This window comes from Erythrolamprus reginae, chromosome 3 (genome assembly GCF_031021105.1).
Source record: "Erythrolamprus reginae isolate rEryReg1 chromosome 3, rEryReg1.hap1, whole genome shotgun sequence".
Classification (NCBI taxonomy): domain Eukaryota; kingdom Metazoa; phylum Chordata; class Lepidosauria; order Squamata; family Dipsadidae; genus Erythrolamprus; species Erythrolamprus reginae.
In genome coordinates, this window is record NC_091952.1 from 177,448,667 (window position 1) to 177,473,027 (window position 24,361).

Here is a 24,361-nt window from a genome sequence, read left to right on the forward strand (position 1 = left end):
CAGGGATGGAAAAAGAGAGAAGAAAAGGATTTAGGGGTAGTGATTTCTGACAGTCTCAAAATGGGTGAACAGTGCAGTCAGGCGGTAGGGAAAGCAAGTAGGATGCTTGGCTGCATAGCTAGAGGTATAACAAGCAGGAAGAGGGAGATTATGATCCCACTATATAGAATGCTGGTGAGACCACATTTGGAATACTGTGTTCAGTTCTGGAGACCTCACCTACAAAAAGATATTGACAAAATTGAACGGGTCCAAAGACGGGCTACAAGAATGGTGGAAGGTCTTAAGCATAAAACGTATCAGGAAAGACTTCATGAACTCAATCTGTATAGTCTGGAGGACAGAAGGAAAAGGGGGGACATGATCGAAACATTTAAATATATTAAAGGGTTAAATAAGGTCCAGGAGGGAAGTGTTTTTAATAGGAAAGTGAACACAAGAACAAGGGGACACAATCTGAAGTTAGTTGGGGGAAAGATCAAAAGCAACATGAGAAAATATTATTTTACTGAAAGAGTAGTAGATCCTTGGAACAAACTTCCAGCAGATGTGGTAGATAAATCCACAGTAACCGAATCTAAACATGCCTGGGATAAACATATATCCATCCTAAGATAAAATACAGAAAATAGTATAAGGGCAGACTAGATGGACCATGAGGTCTTTTTCTGCCGTCAGACTTCTATGTTTCTATGTGTCTTAGGGTGTCATTTTGGTTGGTGGTGTGCCCCAGGATTTTGTAAATGTAAAAAATGCGCCGCGGCTCAAAAAAGGTTGAAAAATCACTGCCTCAGACAGTAATTGCTAGACAGCAAAGTATTGACTGGCTTAATTGTTAGACAGTAAGGAGTCTAAAATTGAGATTTTTCTTCTTCCTTCTTGTTGTTGTTGTTGGTTGATTGTGATGATAATTTTATTTCAAAGGACAGATGTGGATTTTCATGCCAAAATAATTGGAGCTGCTGCTTTGGATATTCCCAAATGTAGAGATCACTATTTGGGCTTTTGTTTCAGCCAGCAGAATATGTCACACTGATCCTACTGCTTAATAAGTATTATATGATGCTTCATTGAAGCTGTTCTGAGAAAGTTGCTAATTGTGGGAATGACTAGAAAATGCATGTCTTCTTGTTCTTTGGCACACAGTGGTAGAAAGAGAAAAGATCCTTAAAATCACCATGAGTAAGTCTGTTGTAATCAACAAAGCAGAAATCACCAACATCAGAATTCACTTTGATAGCTGTTTTGATGTTTTAACACCACTCCTTAAAGCTATTGGAAAAAATAAAATGGTAAGAGGTTCAAAGTGTGTGTGGTGTGTGTGTGAATTGCTTTTGTCTAGTAAAATTAACTTTTATCTAGTAAAAACCCCATAGGTTTTTACAGTTTTATATCAAAGTAAGCTGTTATTTTTGGTCTGAATATTGTTATTTGTCTCAAAGCATTTTCTTAAAGGGTAGTAATGTTATAAATAAACTTCACAAATGTTTTTTAAAAGTTATAGTCAGTAAGTCTGCATTGTTTTTTAATTGTAATCTATAAAGCTAACGTTCTCTAGAGAGCAAATCATTCTTGGTCTGAAGGGAGATCTTAAAACATGCATAAGAGAAGATATACATGACAACTTTTCTTAATCCATATACAGTGGTACCTCATCTTACGAACGCCTCTTCTAACGAACTTTTCAAGATACGAACACGGTGTTTAAGATTTTTTTGCCTCTTCTTCGAAACTATTTTCACCTTACGAACCCAAGCAGCTGCTGCTGGGATAAAGGGGTTTTTTTCCCCCTTTTTTGAAGAAAGGGAGGGGTGGCTTGGAGGAGGAAAGATTTTGCAGAGAACAACGTGCTTACAAAGGCACTGAAAGGGTGCCTTTTGAAGAAAGAAAAGGGAGGGGCGGCTTGGAGGAGGAAAGATTTTGCAGAGAACAATGTGCTTGCAGAGGCACTGAAATGGTATCTTTTGAAGAAAGAAAAGGGAGGGGTGCCCCCCTTGCCTTTCTTCCTTCCCACTCACCCTTTAGCCTAGCCTTGCTTCTTCCACTCGCCCCCTTTAGCTGCTCCTCCCTGCCCTTTGTTCGCCTCCCTTCTAAAGTTTGGGATTTTCCTGAAGGATTTGCAGGCATTATTTGCTTTTACATTGATTCCTATGGGAAACATTGTTTCATCTTACGAACTTTTCACCTTACGAACCTCCTCCTGGAACCAGTTAAGTTCGTATAATGAGGTACCACTGTATATATATTATAGTAGAAAATTTCACTCACTCTTCATCTAATAAAATAGCTTCCCTCTGAATTTTGAATCAAGAGAAATTGTGCCTACTAATTAAGAAAAATATTTTTTATTTCAGGGACCCTAATTTGACAACCATGTTTGGTAAAAATGCTTACTAGACAATCAGCTAATGTATATTACTCTGTTTAAATATAGAAACCACTCACTAAAACTCAAGAATATGATTACTACAGACTTTTATAGAATTGGTTGAATCTGGGTTTTTGTTGTTGTGGTTGTTGTTTGAGAGAGAGAGATTTCTTTCTCTGTATTAAACTTTTCCAATAACTTAATTGGATAGATAATATTGGATGAAGAGGAGAATGCTTATCAAGGGCAAACTGCAACAGGTGAGTGAGAATTAATGCCAATAGTATCCTCTTTCAAGTTGTCTTCTTACCTGATCATAGGTAAAAAGAGGCGAAGTATGAATATTCATGACAGTGGCACCTTGCAGGGATTTTCCTGGGTAGAAACGCCTATTAGCTTTGATGATTCCAGATAAATGGATGGATGGAGAAAGACAGACAGACAGACAGATAATATGAAATGTTGGAAATGTCACCAAATACCTGGTTCCTTTCATCATATACAGTGGACATGTGCTGAAGCCAAAGCGTATTGGAGCTTTATTATTATTATTATTATTATTATTATTATTATTATTATTATTATTATTATCATCATCAGTACAACACAGCAAACGAGATCACTATGCTGGATTTTGTATTTCATCACCAGTCAGGCGCTTCCCAAGCACCTAGGACTGCGTGATGTAGTGGCGAATTATGTTTGCCAATCCCAGTAAAGCGGCCTTTTGCAATTGACATATGGAGATTTTGTCAATTCCGATGGTTTTCAAATGTCCGCTGAGATCCTTTGGCACTGCGCCCAGCGTGCCAAGTACCACTGGGACCACTTTCACTGGCTTATGCCAGAGTCATTGCAGCTCTATTTTTAGATATTATTATTATTATTATTATTATTATTATTATTATTATTATTTATTAGATTTGTATGCCGCCCCTCTCCGCAGACTCGGGGCGGCTCACAACAGTGATAAAAACAATACGTAATGACATAATGAGCTTAATTCAAATATGGATAGAAAAGATATGGAAACAATGTATAGAGTTGAAGCCAGAAATATTCCTGTTGGGTATATTCTCTGGGTGTAAACCTGAGAAATACAATAAATAAAATACATATTTAATTATTCATATAATTATAGCAGCTAGAATTGTATTTGCACAAAATTGGAAAGCAATAAAAGTCCATTCTGAAGGGGAAGTAATCAAGAAAACATTGGATTGTGTGGAGATGAACAGATTAATAATGACAATTAAAAGAAAAATGAAAACTCAGAATATTGTAATATTTGGGGGAAATTTTATGATTCGATGGAAAATGAATATGAATAGAAGACAAGTAACACTGATTAAAATGGAGGAAATGGAAAGTTAAAAGTATCAGACCCAGGTGACAAAATTAGGTAGTTAAGGAAGCAGTATTAACATAGTAATAAGAATATATCTAGAAAGAATAATATGTATACAAATATAGAAAACAAATAAGCTTAATAGTTGTACCATCAATTAAGTGATAAGAAGAGCTTCCCGTCTGCTAAGCACAAGATGGATTACAAATGGATTCACTTAGGGAAGGAATAAGAGGGAGGAAGGAGAGGAGAGGAGAAGGAAGGGCGAAAATAGGAGAAGAGGAGGAGGCTAGAAGGAGGAAAGGGGAGAAGAGGGAAGTAGGAAGAAGAACAAGAAGGAGAAAGAAGATAGAGGAAAGAGGGAGATAAAGGGAGGAGAGCAACAAGATTATAAAAGCAAGATTATGATGTTTGTTTATTGTTTACTGGATTGTAATGTATAATTATGTACAGTTTGATATGGTTTATGGCATATCTATTGATGTATATGTAGAGTTTGATTTTCTTGGATCTTGACTGCTTAAAGAGAGAATGCATTTCTCAAATTTTCAATCTGAATCCTGTTGTGTTTGGGCCTGGGCCAGCCATTGCTCCCACAGATGGGAGAGACACGGCACAAAGTGAATGTGAATGCCTGGCTGACAGCCAGGAAGATGTAGCAGACAGCCAGGAAGATGTGGCAGACAGACAGGAGGACGAGGCCACTGGGACACAGAATTCAGCAGACAGTCTTTCCTCCCTGGGTTCTTCTGCAGATCAATATATTGATCTACGTAGCCGAAGAGCTATGCAAAGAAGGGATCACTTTAAGGAGTATTACAAATCATTATAGGAGCACCTGGGCTGGGTGTGGTTCCCTTAATGAGGGCTACAGGGATAAAAGGGAACAAAGGCCAAGGCAAACTGGCTGTTTATCTGTGTTGTTTTGTGGTTCCTGCTTCGAAGTTTCTGTGCTGTTGGAGTTTTCAACCCAGATTTTTCAGACAACTGGGAGGTGAAAACTCTGGGACTTGCTGTTTGCTTCAAAGTTTCAAAAGGACTCCTGAAATGTCTTTGCTCATTCCAGGTTGTCTTTGTTTGTTTTTCCCTGTGTTTTTTGTATGCGGCTGAAGTAAGCCTTGCATTGTTTTTGGACATTAAGAACTGTTTTTTGAGTAAGCTATTTTTGTTTATCTAATACAAGTTTGCTGATTAGCAGAGCATGTGTGTGTTTGATTTCTTTTCCTTGGACTATTACGCATTGCCGAGCCAGTCAGGCAGAACAAATCCTGAGCCTTAACATTATGTTCTTCACTTCCCTTACCTATTTCCAGGTTGCCCACAAAAGAGACATTTACAACATAGCAAGGATTTGAAACAGGTCAAAAGCGATTGGAAGATGTATAGTAATAGTAGTAGCGGTAGTAGTGTAGCAGCTGTAGCAGCAGCAATGATAATATGAAACCAGGTTGCAACGCCTTGGTCTATTCAGCCTTGAAAGACAGCGTTTAAAGGGTGACTTGATCGAAGTGTATAAAATGCATGGGATAGAAAAGGAGGATAGAGAAAAATTATTTCCTCTATCACACAATACTAGGACGAGGGGGCATGGGTAAGAAAGTGAGGACAAATAAAGGGAAATGTTTCTTCACCCAAAGGGTCATTGGTTTATGGAATTCACTTCCAGAAGAGATCATGACAGCTGTCAGCCTGGATAGCTTCAAGGCAGGATTAGACAGATTCATGGATGCCAAGTGTATTGGTGGTTATTGAAACGGATATCAATGTGCCACCTCTATATTGGTTGAGGCAGGCAGGATTCCCTTGAGTATCATTCGTTGGGGGTCAAGGGAAAGGGAGGGCTTTGCCTTCTCTTTCCGCTCAAGATCCCCATGGACAATTGGTGAGCCACTGTGTGACACAGAATGCTGGACTCGATGGGCTTTGGCTTGATTCAGCATGGCTCTTCTTATGTTCTTATGTTCTAATAACGACGCTGGGTGATTCTGATATATTTTGCTAAAGTAAATGTGTAACTAACTAAATGTGATAATACTTTTGTGACCTGAATGCTTTTTCACTCTTTTTAAAATAGCCTCAACGAATTTCAGCTTGTCAAATACCCAAGGTAGGTGGTAACGTTATTCTCAAATCAAGTAGAATCCTTATGATTAGTATAGGGCACATCAATTCATCTTTATGGACAGCACTGTGGACTGATTTTCTACTGACAAGTTTTGGAATTTTTTTCTGACCTCCCTGCCTTATTTTTTGTGGTTGCCCATCCACAAAGAAAATATGAATTAGGTAAACCCATTGAAAGCCATAAATTGATTTCAACAATCACTTGTCAACCTTGGTGATATCCTAGTGACATTCCATATATGTGAATTCCCATCAGTTCCAGTCAGGCAGTGTGATCCTATTTCACTTTTCAGTTGTATTGAACTTCTTTAGACATTAGGATTTTCAAAGAGTGGAAGCACCCACTTTTCAACCCTTGTTTTCATAACCAGTATTTACCGAGATCAAGGAGGGGACACAGTATAATAGTCATTTCATATTTTTGGTTAGAGATAGTCTGCATTCTTTTACCTTGATTATTCCTCTGCCTTGATAGAAGGAATGAAAACTTTAACATGAAATTTGGTCAGTGTTTGTGGCCATGCTTCAATTCACCTGAAATCCATCTTTCTTTCATATGTCTTGAGTCAGTAGCCTGTTTAAGGAGTTGGCTGCACTAATGTATTTGATGACAGAAATAACCTTGGTGTCCGGGCAACAAAGAACAATTATTCTCTGACTCTTATATGACAGATATTTAGAAAATCTACATAAATAGAGGAGAAACCTATCTGCAGGACGATCTTGTGGAGGGTGATGAAAATGGTGAAGGATATATCACTTCTCTGTATCTGCATCATTGTGAGATACCATATTAGTGGTCAGGCCTACTTTTTTGAGACAATTAGAATAGAATAGAATAGAATAGAATTTTATTGGCCAAGTGTGATTGGACACACAAGGAATTTGTCTTGGTGCATATGCTATCAGCGTACATAAAATAAAATATACATTTGTCAAGAATCATATGGTACAACACTTAATGATTGTCATAGGGGTCAAATAAGCAAGGAAGAAGCAATATTAATAAAAATCTTAGGATATAAGCAACAAGTTACAGTCATACAGTCAGCATGGGAGGAAATGGGTGATAGGAATGATGAGAAAAACTAGTAGAATAGAAATGCAGATTTAGTAGAAAGTCTGACAGTGTTGAGGGAATTAGGAACCCCTGATAAACATCAAACTATTCATTAGAAACTATAGGTAGTCCTCAACTTACAACCTCAATCAAGCCCAACATTTATGTTATTAAGTGATCATTTGTGAAGTGTTTGGCCCATTTTTATCGCATTTCTTGCCACAGTTGTTAAGTGAATCACCGCAGTTGATATGTTAGTTATCTGGTTGTTAGGTGAATCTGGCTTCCCCATAGACTTTGCTTGCCAGAAGGTTGAAAAAGATGATCACTGACTTTGCGACAGTCCCAAGTATGAACCAGTCTGCCAAGCTTCTGATATTTGAGCATATCCTCATGGGACTGCTGCAAAAGTTTGTCAAATGTGAAAACAGTCATGAGTCCTTTTTTCAGTGCAATTGTAACTTTGTAACAATCACTAAAGGAACTGGGGGGGGGGGGTTTCTTTTTTTCCCTACAGTTTTCATACATGTATCAATGCATACACCTTAGGATAGTGATGGTAAACCTTTTTTTCCTCGGGTGCTGAAAGAGCATGCACATGTGCTATCCTGTATGTGTGAATGCCCATCCCCATAATTCAATGCCTGGAGATGTCGAAAGAAACTCCCTTCCCCGGAGGCCCTCTGGAGGCCAGACATGGCCTGTTTTCCAACCTCTGGTGGGCCCAGTAGGCTTGTATTTCGCCCTCCCCAGGCTCCAAAGGCTTCCCTGGAGCCGGGGGAGGGAAAAAACGCCCTACTCCATCCCCCAGGAGGCTCTCTGGAAGCCAAAAGGGCCCTCCCAGAGCCTCTGTGCAAGCCAAAAATCAGCTGGCCGTCACACACATGCACATTGGAGCTGAGTTTGGGCAACAGCTTGTGTGCCAGCAGATATCGCTCCACGTGCTACCTGTGGCACCCGTGCCATAGGTTCACCATCACTGCCTTAGGAAATATCAATAATATACGCAATTATACATTTTTATCTATCATTCTTAAATCAATGTCCTATTTTGCGCCTATTATTTATGTTTATCAGTCTGTTATTCTTCATTTCTTTACACTCCCCTCCTTCTTTCCCCCCTACCTTCTTGTTCCTTCTTTCTTTTCTTCCTTCCTTCCACTCCTTCTCTTCTCCCTTCATATTTCTACTTCCTCTTTCTCTTTCTTTGCCTTTCCTCAAGTGAATCTATCCTAGTTCAGCTCTCGTTTAACAGACTGATACACTTTAAAACTATGGGTATCTCTTTTAAATTTATTATTTATTTTTAATCATTTCTATACATACAATTCTTTATTCTAGGTGTATACTACTTATCTAATGGTACCTACCTTCTCAAAACCTAATTTTGTCATCTGGGTGAACTGTTGTAAGTTGAGGACTACCTGTACTGCCCTGGAAGACAAGTGGGCTGTGAAGTCAGTGAGTTGCAGGTCCAAAAATCTAGACAGCAGCAGATTGGAGAAGGCTGGTCTATAGTAGTTGATTTGGATAAGCTTTCCTGTTGACCATTTTACACTGTCTCTTGCCTTTGAATATTTTTATAATATGACAGTAGTAAATAATGTTGTTTTACCACAGTAAGCATTCAGTCGGAGAGGAAAGACGATCTAGAAAGAAATTCTTTGTTAGACATTCTGACATCATACCAAAGCAACAAGTCAGTTAATCCCGTAATAGTAAGTATATTTGCATTTTAGGAAAACTTGGATTAATCATGATTGCCAAGGTCTGTCCTTTGTTTTGTTGCAAATTATGAATGAAAAAAGCAGTTCTCCCAAATATCCAGCCTCATCAGCCTGCTATTGAGAGAATAATAACCATCACTCATAAGGCTGCTAAATTGACAGCCTTATCATCATCATTTAATGACCCCCATAATTCCTTGTGTAGTGGAGTCTGGACAACTGAATGGAGGTAGAGAGTTTTAATGGCCAGATGCCCTTTCTGTTACCAATGCAGAGTTTTGTTCAGCAGATATATGCTCGGTGTGCCCAGAGAGAGCGATATCTGCCTCTACCCAGGATCGAATTCACAGCCTCCTGATTGTGATGGAAGAGTTCCACTTCTAAGCCACCGCACCACTCCAGTCAAATTTAATGATATAGGAATAAAATAAGAGGAAACAAGAACTGTAATAGAAATATTGCACAGCAAGAGACGTAGACATAAATCTTGAGGCCCTCTAATATTGATAATGCATTCCAAAATTTCCCATTAAATCATACACCCAGGGCCGTGATGGCGAACCTATGGCTGGTGTGCCACAGGTGGTACGCAGAGCCATATCAGGGGGCACGTGACGCTTTGCCATGTTTCAGCTCCAGCATGCATGCGCTCTGGCCAGCTGACTTTCGGCCTTGGGGAAGGCCATTTTGTCCTCAGGATGCTTCAGGGAAGCTTCACTGAAGCACCAGAGACAAAAAAAATTCCCAACGGACAAACCCAAAGTTTTGAAAAATGCACTTCCAGTTTGCCATTGTGCTGTTTTTTTTGTACTTTGGAGAGTTCAGGGAAGCTTCCTTAAATCTCGGAGGGCAAAAAACAGCACAATGGATAAAGCAGAAGTTTATTTTCCAAACTTCCAATTTGCCCGCTGTGCAGTTTTTGGGACTCCGGAGCTTCAGGAAGCTTGCCTGAACCCTCCGGAGTGCAGAAAAAGAGCACAACAGCAAACCGGAAGTGCATTTTCCCTGAACTTCTGATTTGCCTATTTGGGCATTTTTTTTCATCTACCAGGCTTCAGAAAGGCCTGTGCGCATGCGTGGGGGGGGGCAGTGCGGGGATGTGTGCGTATGTATGGAGGGGAGAGGTATGAGCATGGGCACGCAAGCTAGCACACCCACACACCACCCCATTTGGCACACAAACCAAAATTTCGCCATCACTGATCTAGGGACAGACTAACAAACATAAAATTTATCCAATCAGTTTCATTTATCTTGGATGGAATTGTTCATAAATTCAGGATGAATATTAGCCCCACCATATGTTTAGTGAATGGTCAACTTACAAATACCTTTCGGGGATGGCCCAAATGGAGAAAAAGCCCAAGGTATATAGGACTGGATGAGTTGCTTATTGGACAATTATTTATTTCCCATCGTGCAGGAAAACAATGGGCTGGTTGGTTCTCTTACCTGTTATAGAACTAGAAAAGAACACCTGCACTTTTTGGTTTTTAAGAACTATTTCTCCATAGTTAAGATTTTTTTAAAACTCCCTGGTTTAATGGCATTAATAATATGAATGGTATTGATTATCCCCTTATCTAGAAGAAAATTATTCCTGCAGCAACTGTGGTCGATGGAGAGAAAGAGAGCCAGCAACTGAAAAACAACGATGGATTTCAAGGTCAGAGCGGCCTTCCTGTTCTTTCATGTGATTCTTATGTCACAAGGCTTACATTGTTAATCACATTAAAGCCAAAGAGATTTGTTTTAAAATAATGGGAGGAAGCCTGTTGAGTGATCTTGGACAGAAAAATAAATGCTTGTAAAATATCTGGTTATTTTTATCCGAAAGGTGAAGCTATGTTGTTGTTGTTGTTGTTGTTGTTGTTATCATCATCATCATCATCATCATTATTATTATTATTATTGCTGTTGTTGTTGTTGTTGTTGTTATTATTATTATTATTATTATTATTATTATTATTATTATTAAGCTTCCAGCAGTAGAATTTTGGTTTATCCATCATGTTCGGGAAATACATTGGCTGCTCCTCCGTCCGCACAGATGTTGAAATCTTCTCTACTACAACCAAAGGACAAGGCTGAGTATGTGTTGCAGCTGCACAAACCCCTCTGAAAAGAGATTTATGGAGAAATGTAACATTTGTAAATAACATGCTTACCATAATATTCTACCATGTTTATTTGAGACCATCTCTCCTTTTTTTGAAGTTTTCCCAATGTAGTAGATGTAATTTCATCTTAAATAAAGACTGGGCAATTTGTGGGTTCAAAGGGATTACATTTTCTACTAATTTCTACCACATGCATGACAGTGATTAAGGAAACTTGTACTCCAGCATACTTAGGAGAGCCACATATTAACTGCTTTACAGATTGATCTTTACACATGAACATACATACCAGGTTTGCCTGGTGCACCAGTTGTGGCCCTATTTGGACAGGGAGTCATTGCTCACAGTCACTCATGCCCTCATCACCTCGAGATTCGATTACTGCAACGCTCTCTACATGGGGCTACCTTTGAAAAGTGTTCGGAAACTTCAGATCGTGCAGAATGCGGCCGCGAGAGCCATCGTGGGACTTCTTAGATTCGCCCACGTTTCTGCAACACTCCGCGGCCTGCACTGGCTGCCGATTGGTTTCCGGTCACAATTCAAAGTGTTGGTAATGACCTTTAAAGCCCTACATGGCATTGGGCCAGAATACATCCGGAACCACCTTCTACCGCACGAATCCCAGCGGCCGATAAGGTCCCACAGAGTTGGCCTTCTCCGGGTCCCGTCGACCAAACAATGTTGTTTGGCGGGCCCCAGGGGAAGAGCCTTCTCTGTGGGGGCCCTGGCCCTCTGGAATCAACTCCCCCCAGAGATTAGAACGGCCCCCACCCTCCTTGTCTTTCGCAAATTACTCAAGACCCACCTTTGTCGCCAGGCATGGGGGAGTTAGGATATTCCTTCCCCTAGGCCAGTACAAGTTATGTATGGTATGTTTGTGTGTATGTTTGGTTTTTATAATAAGGGTTTTTAGTTGTTTTATTAAATTGAATTGTTACATGTTGTTTTTTATCATTGTTGTTAGCCGCCCCGAGTCTGCGGAGAGGGGCGGCATACAAATCCAATAAATAATAATAATAAAATAATAATAATAATAATAATTTCTCAATAGGTAGACACTGCGAACACTGGAGGCTATCCGTAAAGGGTATCAAACTTTCTTTAAAGGTAGCCCCATGTAGAGAGCATATTAGTTGAGAGCTGACTTGAATCCCTAGTCAAATATAAATCCCCTATCAATCAGTCATTCCATCTCAAAGCTATGCACTGCTTTGAATTTGAAGACATAAAAATATTCCAAGTGCAGAGGGCTGTAAACACGACACCTTTCTCTTACTCTTAGGCCAGTGGCTTTATGGTGTTGCGCATCGGTGTTGTTTGCATTTCCACGGACTCCAAAAGCAATTCACAACCCCAGTAAATTTATTTCTTAGTGTCTGCTACTTAAATGCTGACTTACAATAAAATATAGTGATGTAGCTGATAATGTATTAAGTACAAGGGAGTTTTTCTATGTCAGCAAATCCAAAATGGAAAGATATTTTTGGACACACTTGAAATTATTACAGTTAGTCCTCAAGTTATCACCAGCCACTTAGCAATTGTTCAAAGTTCTGATAGACCGACCTGTGGGATATACAGTTTATGATCCAATTTTGAAGTTCTGATGGTCAGTGCCCCTGTTTACATTCATGTGAAGTCTAATAAATCAGCATGTATTCTGGGTTTACTTTTACAAAACTGTATCCACAGTGAAGTATTGGACTGCAGTGTTTGCTTAAGGATAATGTCTTACAACAGTTACAGCCCTTATAGTTTTCAATTAAAACAGTGATAGGCATCTTCCATTAAGGTTTTAACTGGAGAACTTCCTATATTTCAGCGAGATCTGCCAACCTGTGTATGACTAAATGTCACCCTTTTTGAACTGCTAAAATGTTTCAATCAGTAGGATACATTATTTGAAATAGTGTCAAATATTCTTTGCCACAGTACTTTTCTAGAAAAATGTGGTTGAAAACTGTAGAATTTGGGAGGTTTTTTAGCGGATGCATTTTTAAATAAATAATATAAACAAATTTAACTTTAACTTTAAACTGATGAAGTTGTTGTATAGTCTTGAGGTTAAAGAATTTCTTTTGTTCTGTTCCTTTGTATGGCATGTAGTGAACCAGATGTGGAAAGAGAAACTGATATCTACCTTAGGAAGATCCTACCTTTAAAGGTATGTTGTATCTAGCAAGAGTGCCCTTTCCCATCCTGGCACTTTCCTGATGTGTTGGAAGTCAGCTCCTGTAATTTTCAATGAATTCATAGCCAACACATGAAGAGGTCGCAGAGTTGAGCAAAGGTGAATTCAGCATGGTTGCTTTGGGGAAAATAATTTACTTTCTTTGCCTTTTGTTTTTATTACTGATTTCATATGATAATTATTTAATGGAAAAATAAGGTTGATTAAAACAGTGAAGGTTTAGGATTCATAGATGACTGGTTAATAGAAATGCTTGTCTTGTAAATCAGCATCATTTATAGATATATGAACCCCATTACCAGCAGACTTGAGGTAGCAAAGGGAATGGCAAAAGTGGAGGATGGAAATTTGCAACAAATGAAGGTTCACTGGTGAACTGGTTTAGGTACTTCCAGTAAAAAGAGAAATATATTGTATCTCCACAATATATGAATTGCGGAATCCTTGTTATTCATTGAGATTTGTTGTTTGCTTGCAGATGTTTCTTTACCCAACTAGGTAATATCATCAGTGTGAGTGAATGTCAGGTTTTGCCACACAAATGGGAAAATCATACATATTACATTTATTGTCTGGTATCTTCATAGATTTACAAATGAGATGAACCTCCTCAGTTTATGTCCATAATCTGTCCCATTACACGTAGGTGAAAAGAGATTTATTTCTCCCCGTCTGTCAGCTGTTGCATGGTCGTTTGTTAAGACTTAAAAATGGCTGCTGGTGTGCATGACACAATTACCCAGCACCTTAGGTATAGTTTGATGGCCAATAAGAACACAGATGTGGTCACATATCATGGACTACATTACCCAGAGTGCAATCTCCAACCACATTCCTCTAATGCAATCTCTTAAAGAAACAGCTCTTAATCTGAGCTAAATATCCCTCTAGTCCAGTGGTTCTCAACCTGGGGATTGGGACCCCTTTGGGCATTGAATGACCGTTTCACAGGGGTCGCCTAAAATCATAGGAAAAGACAAATTTTCCATGGGGTTAGGAACTAAAGCTTCTATTATGGCACCTTAGAACATATTTTTACAATCCGACCAATCAGGCGTTTACAATGGGGGTGTCCCTCTGACCTTCCTGCCAATCATCTTAAAGCTCTGTTGGGAGAATTGGCATTAGACTTACAGTTGGGGATCACCACAAGATGAGGAACATTATTTAGGGGTTGCGGCATTAGAAAGGTTGAGGACCACTGCTTTAGTCTATCAGCACAGGCACCCATGATGTTACCTAGTTGGGTAATTAAATGCCTGCAAGCAAACAAGCTCAGAGACTCCAAGGACTCCACAGAGTAGGTAGTAAAATAAGGAGGAAATGATAATGCAATGAAAAGAAGCCACAGGAGAACGCACGGAAGTGGATAGGCTAACAATGGAAATAAAGAAAGAGGAGAAATGAAATACCATTTGATTTGATATACACATGGTATAACTGGTTAGAGAATAGAAGTAACGGATAAGAATGTAAATGTAATTTAAGAGGTACTTTAAAGTTAAAAGATAAGATATATGGAATTATAATAATGACACAATGTATAGAACAGATATGTATATAAATGGAAAGGAAGAACATGGTATGCACTTATGAGTTATACTGATACCGGAGTGCTGTAAAGATTGAAATTGTGCTACAAAACAAAGAAAATTCTCCAATAAAAATTATTAAAACAAAAACAAAGAAGCCACAGAGTGAGATTCTGGCAATTCGTTGTTGTTGAGGTTTTTTTCTCTTTGTTGTTGTTTGCAAAAATTGAAATGATTCTGCAAGAAACTGCTTTTGCTGTTAAGATACTAATACGGCTTAATGGTATTAGTATCTTAATGGTGTTTTCATGATCTGTTTGTTTTTGTCTGTTTGTTTCATTCCCTTCTTCCTAGCATTTTCCAACAAGTGCAGGGAGTGTTTATTTTTGTCCAAAACATTTTGAAGCAAAATAAATATTTTGGAAATGGTTAAGCATGCGCCTTTATCTTTCTGCTCCAGGAGGATACCCTAGGGAAGGAAAAAGAAGCAAGAAGTCCAAGTGAGCAAATGGTGGAAGAAAAGTAAGGAACTGTTTCTCAAGTTCTTTTAAATGGATACACAGGAAACATGAAATCACAGTATCTTACATTAAGCCTGAGATTTTCATCACCGTTTTAGAGGAACTAATGTAATATTCGGAATATCTCCGGGACCGCCTTCTGCCGCACGAATCCCAGCGACCGGTTAGGTCCCACAGAGTTGGCCTTCTCCGGGTCCCATCGACTAAACAATGTCGTCTGGTGGGACCCAGGGGAAGAGCCTTCTCTGTGGTGGCTCCGACCCTCTGGAACCAGCTCCCCCCAGAGATTAGGATTGCCCCCACCCTCCTTGCCTTTCGTAAACTCTTTTAAATCCACCTCTGCCGTCAGGCATGGGGGAATTGAAACATCTCCCCTTGCCCATATTGTTTTGGTGTATGATTGATTGTGTGCTTGTTTTTTTTAGATATATTGGGGTTGCTTTTATGAATTTTTTAACCTAAAACTGTAATTAGATTGGTAAATATTAGATTTGTCACTATGTACTGTTTTTGCCATTGTTGTGAGCCGCCCCGAGTCTGCGGAGAGGGGCGGCATATAAATCCAATAAATCTAATCTAATCTAATATAGTTTAGCGAGGGGGAACTTTCACTCCTGTTAAAAATACACAGAAATGATGCCTAAGATGCTTTTATTGTCATCAATGTCCCAAGAACACTTTAGTTGAGTCAGTATCATAACGTCGATCTTGAATGATCAGATGGAAAGCTACTAGAAGTCTTATCTTAAAACAGCAGATCAAAGCCTCCAAGCCTTTGCAAAATAGTTTATAGTTATAGTTTATTAGATTTGTATGCCGCCCCTCTCTGAAGACGGCCATGGGTATCTGACAAAGAGAGAGTATGAAATATATGGGTGGCAACTTATCAAATCTGATTCCGTTAAAAGTTGCATTTTGTTTTTGTACCAGTATCATGGTTCCGAGCCTAGCCAGTAAGAAACGAGGTCACACCATTGGTAGAGCAATTCCCCTTTACTGATCTCTCTACTCGACCCACAGTGAAATGGGAATCTAGCCAGCATTACAAGCTTCCACCAGCCAGCTGATTATGATGGTTCAGCAAGCACCAATGCAATGTGTTGCTCCAGGCCTGCTCCAGCAAAGCCTCTCCAGCCATTGGTGCTTCATCCTTCCAGGATCTCTCCGAGTCAGTGGCATCCCCACTCCGTGCGCCCATCACAGCACTCGACACCCAGTAGCGCACCCCATACAACTTTCCTACCCCTCCTTTTCTGTGGCGACTTTGAAGTTGTTTGAGCATAGCTGCAATGTCACTATCTCAGATGTTGACAGCCAGTTTATTGATTGTTGTGGTTAGCTCTGGCCCAGCTCCTGCCCCAAGGACTGTGGATGTGGGGGAGACATCCACATGCTGCAGGCCTGTTTTTCCCCTCCCCCCCGGTGGAATCTGCTGATGAAGGCTCCTCTGACCAAGAAGACATGAGTGACAGGGAGGAGGAGAGTGGCAGACAGCTCAGAAGGAGATCAATTATCTAGCTCCTCCTTGGATTCAGAACAAGAGTTAATGATACAGCCACGCATGCGGAGAGGAGAGCGATGCATAGGCAACAACAACTGAGAGATTATTATCAAAGAAAATGAGGCCACCTGTGGTTGGGTGGGGTTGTGGTAATTAGTGAGGCTGCTATAAAGAGCAGCCTGTGGGTTTGGCCATTTTGGAGGATTATCTGATCGTTGTGTTTCATGACTGCTTTACTGACTTGGACCTTTCGTGTGCTGATTTTTCCCCGCTTTGAAACTAAACCAGGGCAAAGTGTGTTTCACTTTGTGAAAAAAGAAGGACTGTGAATTGCCTCACAGCTGCAAGCTAAGTATCACAGAACTGATAAGGGACTTGTACAAATTACCAGTTTGTTTGGAGACAAGTGCTCTTTGCTATCCCAAAAGAGGGCTTGGTTTAAGTGAATTTTCATTATAAAGAACATTGTTTTGAATTTTCAAACGTGTGTGTGTCTGAAATTGTATCTATGCATTTTTGGGAGGATTCTACCAGAGAGCTCGATAGAACAGATTGTATTATCATGGCCTAATTTATTCCTTAATGCAGTGTTTCCCAACCTTGGCAACTTGAAGATATTTGGACTTCAACTCCCAGAATTCCCCAGCCAGCGAATGCTGGCTGGGGAATTCTGGGAGTTGAAGTCCAGATATCTCCAAGTTGCCAAGGTTGGGAAACACTGCCTTAATAGACCTTTCACAGCATCATTCAAGTTAAGTCTTAAAAAGGTTGATGCAGTCCTGTCATAGAAGGACAGCCAGTTTTTCTATGCACTTCTTGGAGTGTTGTGTTTTTGAGAAAGCCTAATCCTCTATAGCCATAGTGCCCTTTATATGGCATATGTGTGTGTGTGTGTTTGTGTGTGCGTGTGCACATGCGTGTATATAACGTATCTGAAAATAATCAGTGACTTATACAAGGCATTTATTTTTTAGGAGGGATGAAGAGGAAGATGACTTTTCATCTGGTCCAAGCACACATGATATGGTAAAAATGTAATTAAAAAATTATTTCAGTGGGGAATGTTTGCAGGCGAATTGATTGATGGTTTACATTCTGTTAGGTTGCTGTGGATGCTTCAACAATCCCGGATAAAATTTCTTCGGAAAAATATCTATTAACAATATTAGTGGTGTCCTTCATCTCTTCTGTCCTCATAGTTAGAGTAATAGTTAATGATTTCAGTCATCTTAAGTTCAGTTCCTTTTTATTTTCACAGTGTGGCATAAATAATTCATTACCTGTAGTAAAATTTGAGAAGAGTTTATAATCCAGCTCTTATCATAACTTAGTGAATATCTCATTCTTTACAGGATGAAGGTTCGTCTAAGACTGAATCAAGAATTTACATAAATGTCTAATTTCATACCTGTTTAACAATATAGAGTATCGCTTAAAAGCTGCTTGATGTCAGGGAGAACAGAGCCACAAGCGTTGCCTTCAAGCTCCGCACAGAGCGGCCACAGGCGCCTCCGGCATTCTTCGCCCAGGCAAAAGATGTGGAGGAGGAGAACACACGAGAACCTCCCCTCCTCATCTTTTGCCTGGGCAAAGAATGCCGGAGGCGCCTGTGGCCGCCCTGTGCGGAGCTTGAAGGCAGCACTTGTGACTCTGTTCTCCCAACCCCGAGAGAAGAGCGTCAGGTCCTAAATGGTAGGAAAAGTGCTTTGTGAGTGTAGGCTAAAACAGGTGACATGGCTTCCAGACAGAATTGGTCACGCAGGAGGCTTTGAAATTGGCGCAGACACCGCTTGTGTCTGGGTAGTTGCACCCCTCTGGCGCACTCTCTCTCTCTCTTTCGCACATACACACACGCAGGCGAGGGAGCGGAGGGGAAAGGTGGGCTGAGCCGAGTTGGGAAAGGTAAGCCCAGCAGCCTTAGGAGAGTTGGTGAAGGAATCCCGGGGAGATACATTTCCACGTTTCGCCCACTTCTTCCAAAATGTGGCTAGGCTTTCCTTGCTCACGGCCCTCAATTGTTGCAGGTGGACTGGGATTTGAAGGCATTGGGGATATGGGAGAACTGTTGTGGGTTTCAACTAGTTCAAATGAAGCATTTTCCATGAATTCGGTCAAAGAAACACATGAAAGGGAATGACTCATGCCTAGGAATGCCTGTGGTTGAAAGCCGACAAGGCTTCAAAATGGGGCACCACTTCTGGGAAGGATCACATGGATGGGTTCAAGTTATTTTCTTGGAAACACTGGATAAATTACCTGGCCCTCATTACCTGGCCTACAGTGGTTTCCCCCTGTAGTCTCCTATACAAGTAAGCAGCAGATTCCCACCTAACCCTGTTTAACTTTTTCAAGATCATCTAAGGCTTTACACAGGGTTTCAGAGTAGAGTAGAGTAGAATATAATTCTTTATTAGCCAAGTGAGATTAGACACACAAGCAATTTGTCTTTGGTGCATATGCTCTCAGTGTACATAAAAGAAAAGATACATTTGTCAAAAATCATGAGGGTACAACACTTAATGATTGTCATAGGGGTCAAATAAGCTGGATTTGGGTGAAACTTGACTTTGGTCTTCCCACCTGGCAAGTTTAAGGCTTGTGGACTTCAACTCCCATTCCTAAGGTAACATGACTGGTGGAGGAATTCTGGGAGTTGAAGCCCACTAGTCTTAAAGCTGTCACGTTTCAAGACCCCTGGGTTAGAAGTTAGGGGTGCCAGGGTCTTCAAATCTGGCAAGGCTTGTGGACTTTATCACCCATTCCGAAGGTAGCATGACTAGTGGAGGAATTCTGTTAGTTGCTTGAAGCTGTCAAGTTTGATGTTTCTAAAAAGTGTACATGGTTTTAAAAAGTATATACGGCTGTAAAAAGTATTCTGCTACACTGGTATTTTATTAAACAATATAATACTACACCACTTGGTTCAGAATACCTTTTCCCTTGTTTTTCTCCTTTAAAATCTGGGTGCGTTCCATACACCGAAAAATACGGTACTTAGATTCAAAATGTTATAATTTAACATTATTTCCACAGCTTTGGAAAATATTAATTTATTATTAATTTACTTGTGACAAGACATGAACTGTATGTTGCTAAGAAGACCCTTGGAATTGTTGAGAACAAATCCCACCAACATATATTCAGAAACAGACATGATTTATTTGTTCATTTGTCTGGATTAAAACCAAGTTCGGCTAGATGTTTGCAAATATCACTTAGTTTTTAAGGAATAATATTATTCCTGCTTTGCCTTAAAATCATTGTCCCATTTTTCTGTTTCCTCTTTTGAAATAATTTTCATTTTGATTTGTTTTCAGGTCTTGAAAATGAAGCGAAAACAATTTGTCCGGAAGAACACTTTGCACCAGTACGAGAACTTTTTGCCGTTCTATTGGTATAGAATTATAACATGCATTAGGTAGTCAGTGTGAAAAGTCAAAGAAAAAGTGTGATGCAGGTAGTCATTGTTTAGGAACTACAATTGAGATTGCAACTCAGTTGTTCAGCGAAGCAAGTGAACAGTGCAATTAAGCTTATCAACTTAATTCAGCTTTCCTTTCCTTTACAGACCTGCAAAGCACATAAATAAGAGGATTGGTCATAGTGTTACTTGTTCATAAATATTATAACTCTCAGTGGTTGGGAAGGGAGGGAGGATATTGTTATACACTTGGATAATTCTTGGGATTCATGTGACTCCTTCCCTATGACCTCTTAAGAGCATACTGGGTTAGAATATCTATGGGGATCTTGTGCCTTTCTTAATACAGTGGTACCTCATCTTACGAACGCCTCTTCTAACGAACTTTTCAAGATACGAACCCGGTGTTTAAGATTTTTTTGCCTCTTCTTCCGAACTATTTTCACCTTACAAACCCAAGCAGCTGCTGCTGGGATGAAGGGGTTTCTCCCCCCCCTTTTTTTGAAGAAAGAAAAGGGAGGGGCAGCTTGGAGGAAAGATTTTGCAGAGAACAACGTGCTTGCAAAGGCACTGAAAGGGTGTCTTTTTAAGAAAGAAAAGGGAGGGGCAGCTTGGAGGAAATATTTTGCAGAGAACAACGTGCTTGCAAAGGCACTGAAAGGGTGTCTTTTTAAGAAAGTAAAGGGAGGGGCAGCTTGGAGGAAATATTTTGCAGAGAACAACGTGCTTGCAAAGGCACTGAAAGGGTGTCTTTTTAAGAAAAAAAGGAGGGGCAGCTTGGAGGAAAGATTTTACAGAGAACAACGTGTTTGCAAAGGCATTGAAAGGGTGTCTTTTTAAGAAAGTAAAGGGAGGGGCAGCTTGGAGGAAAGATTTTGCAGAGAACAACGTGCTTGCAAAGGCATTGAAAGGGTGTCTTTTGAAGAAAGAAAAGGGAGGGGCGCCCCCCTTGCCTTTCTTCCTTCCCACTCACCCTTTAGCCTAGCCTTGCTTCTTCCACCCGCCCCCTTTAGCTGCTCCTCCCTGCCCTCTGTTCACCTTCCTTCTAAAGTTTGGGATTTTCCTGAAGGATTTGCACACATTATTTGCTTTTACATTGATTCCTATGGGAAACATTGTTTCATCTTATGAACTTTTCACCTTACGAACCTCCTCCTGGAACCAATTAAGTTCGTATGATGAGGTACCACTGTACATTGGAAAGTGTTTTGAGATAATGACGTTGGGACTCTCATTTCTTGAGCTTTTGAGTCTTGCTTGGCTAGATTATATTCAAGTAGGACATATTAATTCCAACATAAACTGCATTTAGCAGAAATGTACAGGTGGAAATATATAACCAGGAATGTTTAGGAAATATAATCTTTATTTACTGGTGGCACTGACTTATAGGATTTTGTAGAAAAATGTTTTTTCTGCAAACGCTGTCTCCTTCATTCATAGTCTTATATTGCATGCAGGAGTCTGGAAATGGGAAATAGGAAACTTAAGATGCTTGAGAGAAGTCTGGTAATGTCCAATTTTTATATTTATTATAGCCTATATTACAGTTTATAAGCACTTCAGACACCCAAATATTTGTGAATTCAGAGCTGTGACTGTAAAATGCCTTCTTTCTGAACTTTTAAGACATTTGCTTACTTCTGCCTAACATATTACCTGCTATTTGAGCGGTGCATAAAATGAGAGATCCGCCATCTCTCACCATCTGAACTTCTTCTATTCCTCTTTCATATATCTAGATCAGTTTAAGCCCGTGATGGTGAACCTTTTTTTACGTGGGTGCCAAAAGAGCATGTGTGGACGCTATCAAGCATGCATGAGTGCCCACACCCATAATTCAATGCCTGGGAGCGCAAAAACAGCTTCCCCCATGCCCCAGAGGCCCTCCGGAAGCTGAAAACGGCCTGTTTACTAACTTCTGGTGAGCCCAGTAGGCTCGTGTTTCGCCTTCCCCAGACTCCAAAGGCTTCCCTGGAGTTCGGGGAGGGTAAAAATGGTCTCCTCCATCTCCCCGGAGGCTCTCTGGAAGCAAAAACATCCTCCCAGAGCCTCTGTGCGAGCCAAAAATCAGCTGGTCAGCACACACTTGCACGTTGGAGCTGAGCTAGGGCAACAGCTTGCATGCCAGCAGATCTGGCTTCGTGTGCCACCTGTGATACCTGTGCTATAGGTTCGCCATCACTGGCTTAAGCGCTTTGTTTTGTTTTTAAAGAATGGCCACGATTTAACTGATACTGGAATGAAACTAATCCTTTTGAAGGAGAGATGCCAGGGATGCATCTGGGAAGGAACATTCTGGTCTCCCTCAATCTAGTCCTCCTGATGAATTGGAAGTACACATGAAAATGGTTGCTAAACAGAGAGGCGGGGCGGGAGGGGAATCTCTGGTTGTTGCCAATACATTCAGATAAAGTTATCTTGTGCAATTATGCCAATGTTACTTTCACCCTGGCTTGCATTGTTGCATGAAATTTAATTGCAAGTGAGTGCATTGGTCAAGGATTTTTTCTTTCTTTTAGAAAAATGGTATTTGCAGGCACTAAACAAGGCAGGCGCTAAAAAAGGAATAGCTGTACAGTTTTCAGAATTCCAATACTGCAGCTTTGGTAATCAGTCCAAACAGATCTAGAGGATGCCAGAATGGGGAAGATTCTGCTGTTCTTTTATAATTCTATATTGCCCAGCACATAGAATTACTCTAGAATAGATCTGAGAATAGACATAAAAGTCGTTCTATAATGACAGAAAGTCATTTTGTTTCCCTCGCTTCCCTGAATGACACTCAAAGTCTGAAGATTTCTGAAAGCACTAAGGAATTTCCAGACCTGATATCTGATCAAATTAAATCTTGTGGACATTAAATTCTACCACAAAGAACGTGGCAGCACGTTTTTCAGCAAGAGATAAAAAAATCTTCAGTATGTAGCCTCCTTTCTTCTCTGCCCCTGTTTTGTACTTAACTGCCTTGATCAGATCAGACCAATCTTGCACCTGCCAGATAAATCATGTTGTGACACCCATTATCCCAAGATCCACAGGGTTAGAGTGCAACATACTTTTATTTTATTATGATGAACTAATCAATAGAAGAACGATACAGATGCATACAACAGCAATAAAAGAATCAATACAAGCTTGGGATTGATAAGTATAGCTATGAAAAAAAGGAGCCTGACACTTATTTCCAGAACAACTCTATAAATGTGGAACATGCTGCTTGAAAGATTTTTCCATTTCTTTTTTCTTGGGGGAAAAAAATCAAACAACATACAGTGTTCCCTCGATTTTCGCAGGTTCGAACTTCGCGGAAAGTCTATACCACGGTTTTTCAAAAATATTAATTAAAAAATACTTTGTGGGTTTTTCCCACCTGATGGCGTCATATGGCATTGCCAAACTTTCATCCGCCTTTAATAAATATTTTTTTAATAAACTTTAATAAATAAACATGGTGAATGGTTGCTAAGGGAATGGAAAATTGCAATTTAGGGGTTTAAAGTGTTAAGGGAAGGCTTGTGATACTGTTCATAGCCAAAAATAGTGTATTTACTTCCGCATCTCTACTTCGCGGAAATTCAACTTTCGCGGGCGGTCTCGGAACGCATCCCCTGCGAAAAGCGAGGGAACACTGTATACCAAAACTCTATTGTTACCAATCATTTTCCCCCTTAATATTTTTTTTTCATAATTTTTTTAGTCTCCATGCCCCAAAGATCTATGAGTTGTGATATCTCAGTAGATTCCAAATTTTGAGAATTATGACCAGATAATACCTGGGAGGTCCTATGTCCAAGAAGGCTGACGTAAGTCAGGTGTAAGGAATTCAAGGAAGGAAACGTGGAATGCAAAGATCTTTGAGTTCAGAGGCCTTCAAACTTGGCAACTTTAAGATTTGTGGATTTTAACTTCAATTCTGGGAGTTGAAGTCCACAAGTCTTTAAGTTGCCAAGTTTGGGGACCTCTGCTTTAATTCATTACAGTCTTGCCTCTCTCAGTGTCATTTGGGATTCAGGCAAGGGTTTTTCATCTTAAGCTCTAATATGATTGAAAGTTCTGTTACTGGACTTTCTGGCTTTTCTATGAGGATGTTTTGCTTCTCATCCAAGAAGCTTCTTCAACTCTGACTGGGTGGTGGAGAATTAAAACAGCCCTTTCCAAACTCATTCCTCACAACTCCAGACAGAGCTGAAGAAATTTCTTGGAAGAGAAGGGAAACATCTTCAAAGAAAAAAAATCAGAAAAACGAAGTCTAGTTGCCTCTTGAAAAAGCACCTTTGGGACAACCATGATCTGGATGACTGAGAATCTCCAGAGACATATTTATTGAGTGTTGCAATTTTTAAGACCAGGGCAGGTACCTGCCTTAGCGCTGTGTGTGTGTTCTATTTGTTTTGATGCCTTGAACATTCAGTTTCTGTATAATATTGAAAAAGGGTTTGCTA

General features: G+C 40.0%; 1 protein-coding gene across 7 annotated transcripts in view; it reads left to right on the forward strand.

Moving 5' to 3' along the window:
• The window catches only part of SYCP2L (synaptonemal complex protein 2 like), a 67,315-nt gene that overhangs the window by 24,209 nt on the left and 18,745 nt on the right, over window positions 1–24,361 (forward strand). For all 7 annotated transcript variants that reach the window (XM_070747250.1, XM_070747255.1, XM_070747251.1 and 4 more), the window contains exons 15-25: window positions 1,147–1,292; window positions 2,580–2,628; window positions 5,791–5,823; window positions 8,521–8,618; window positions 10,215–10,293; window positions 10,607–10,718; window positions 12,857–12,914; window positions 14,934–14,995; window positions 17,470–17,521; window positions 19,813–19,862; window positions 21,377–21,425. In XM_070747250.1, coding sequence (XP_070603351.1) covers window positions 1,147–1,292; window positions 2,580–2,628; window positions 5,791–5,823; window positions 8,521–8,618; window positions 10,215–10,293; window positions 10,607–10,718; window positions 12,857–12,914; window positions 14,934–14,995; window positions 17,470–17,521; window positions 19,813–19,862; window positions 21,377–21,425 — 788 coding nt within the window. The remainder of the gene's footprint in view (window positions 1–1,146; window positions 1,293–2,579; window positions 2,629–5,790; window positions 5,824–8,520; window positions 8,619–10,214; window positions 10,294–10,606; window positions 10,719–12,856; window positions 12,915–14,933; window positions 14,996–17,469; window positions 17,522–19,812; window positions 19,863–21,376; window positions 21,426–24,361) is intronic.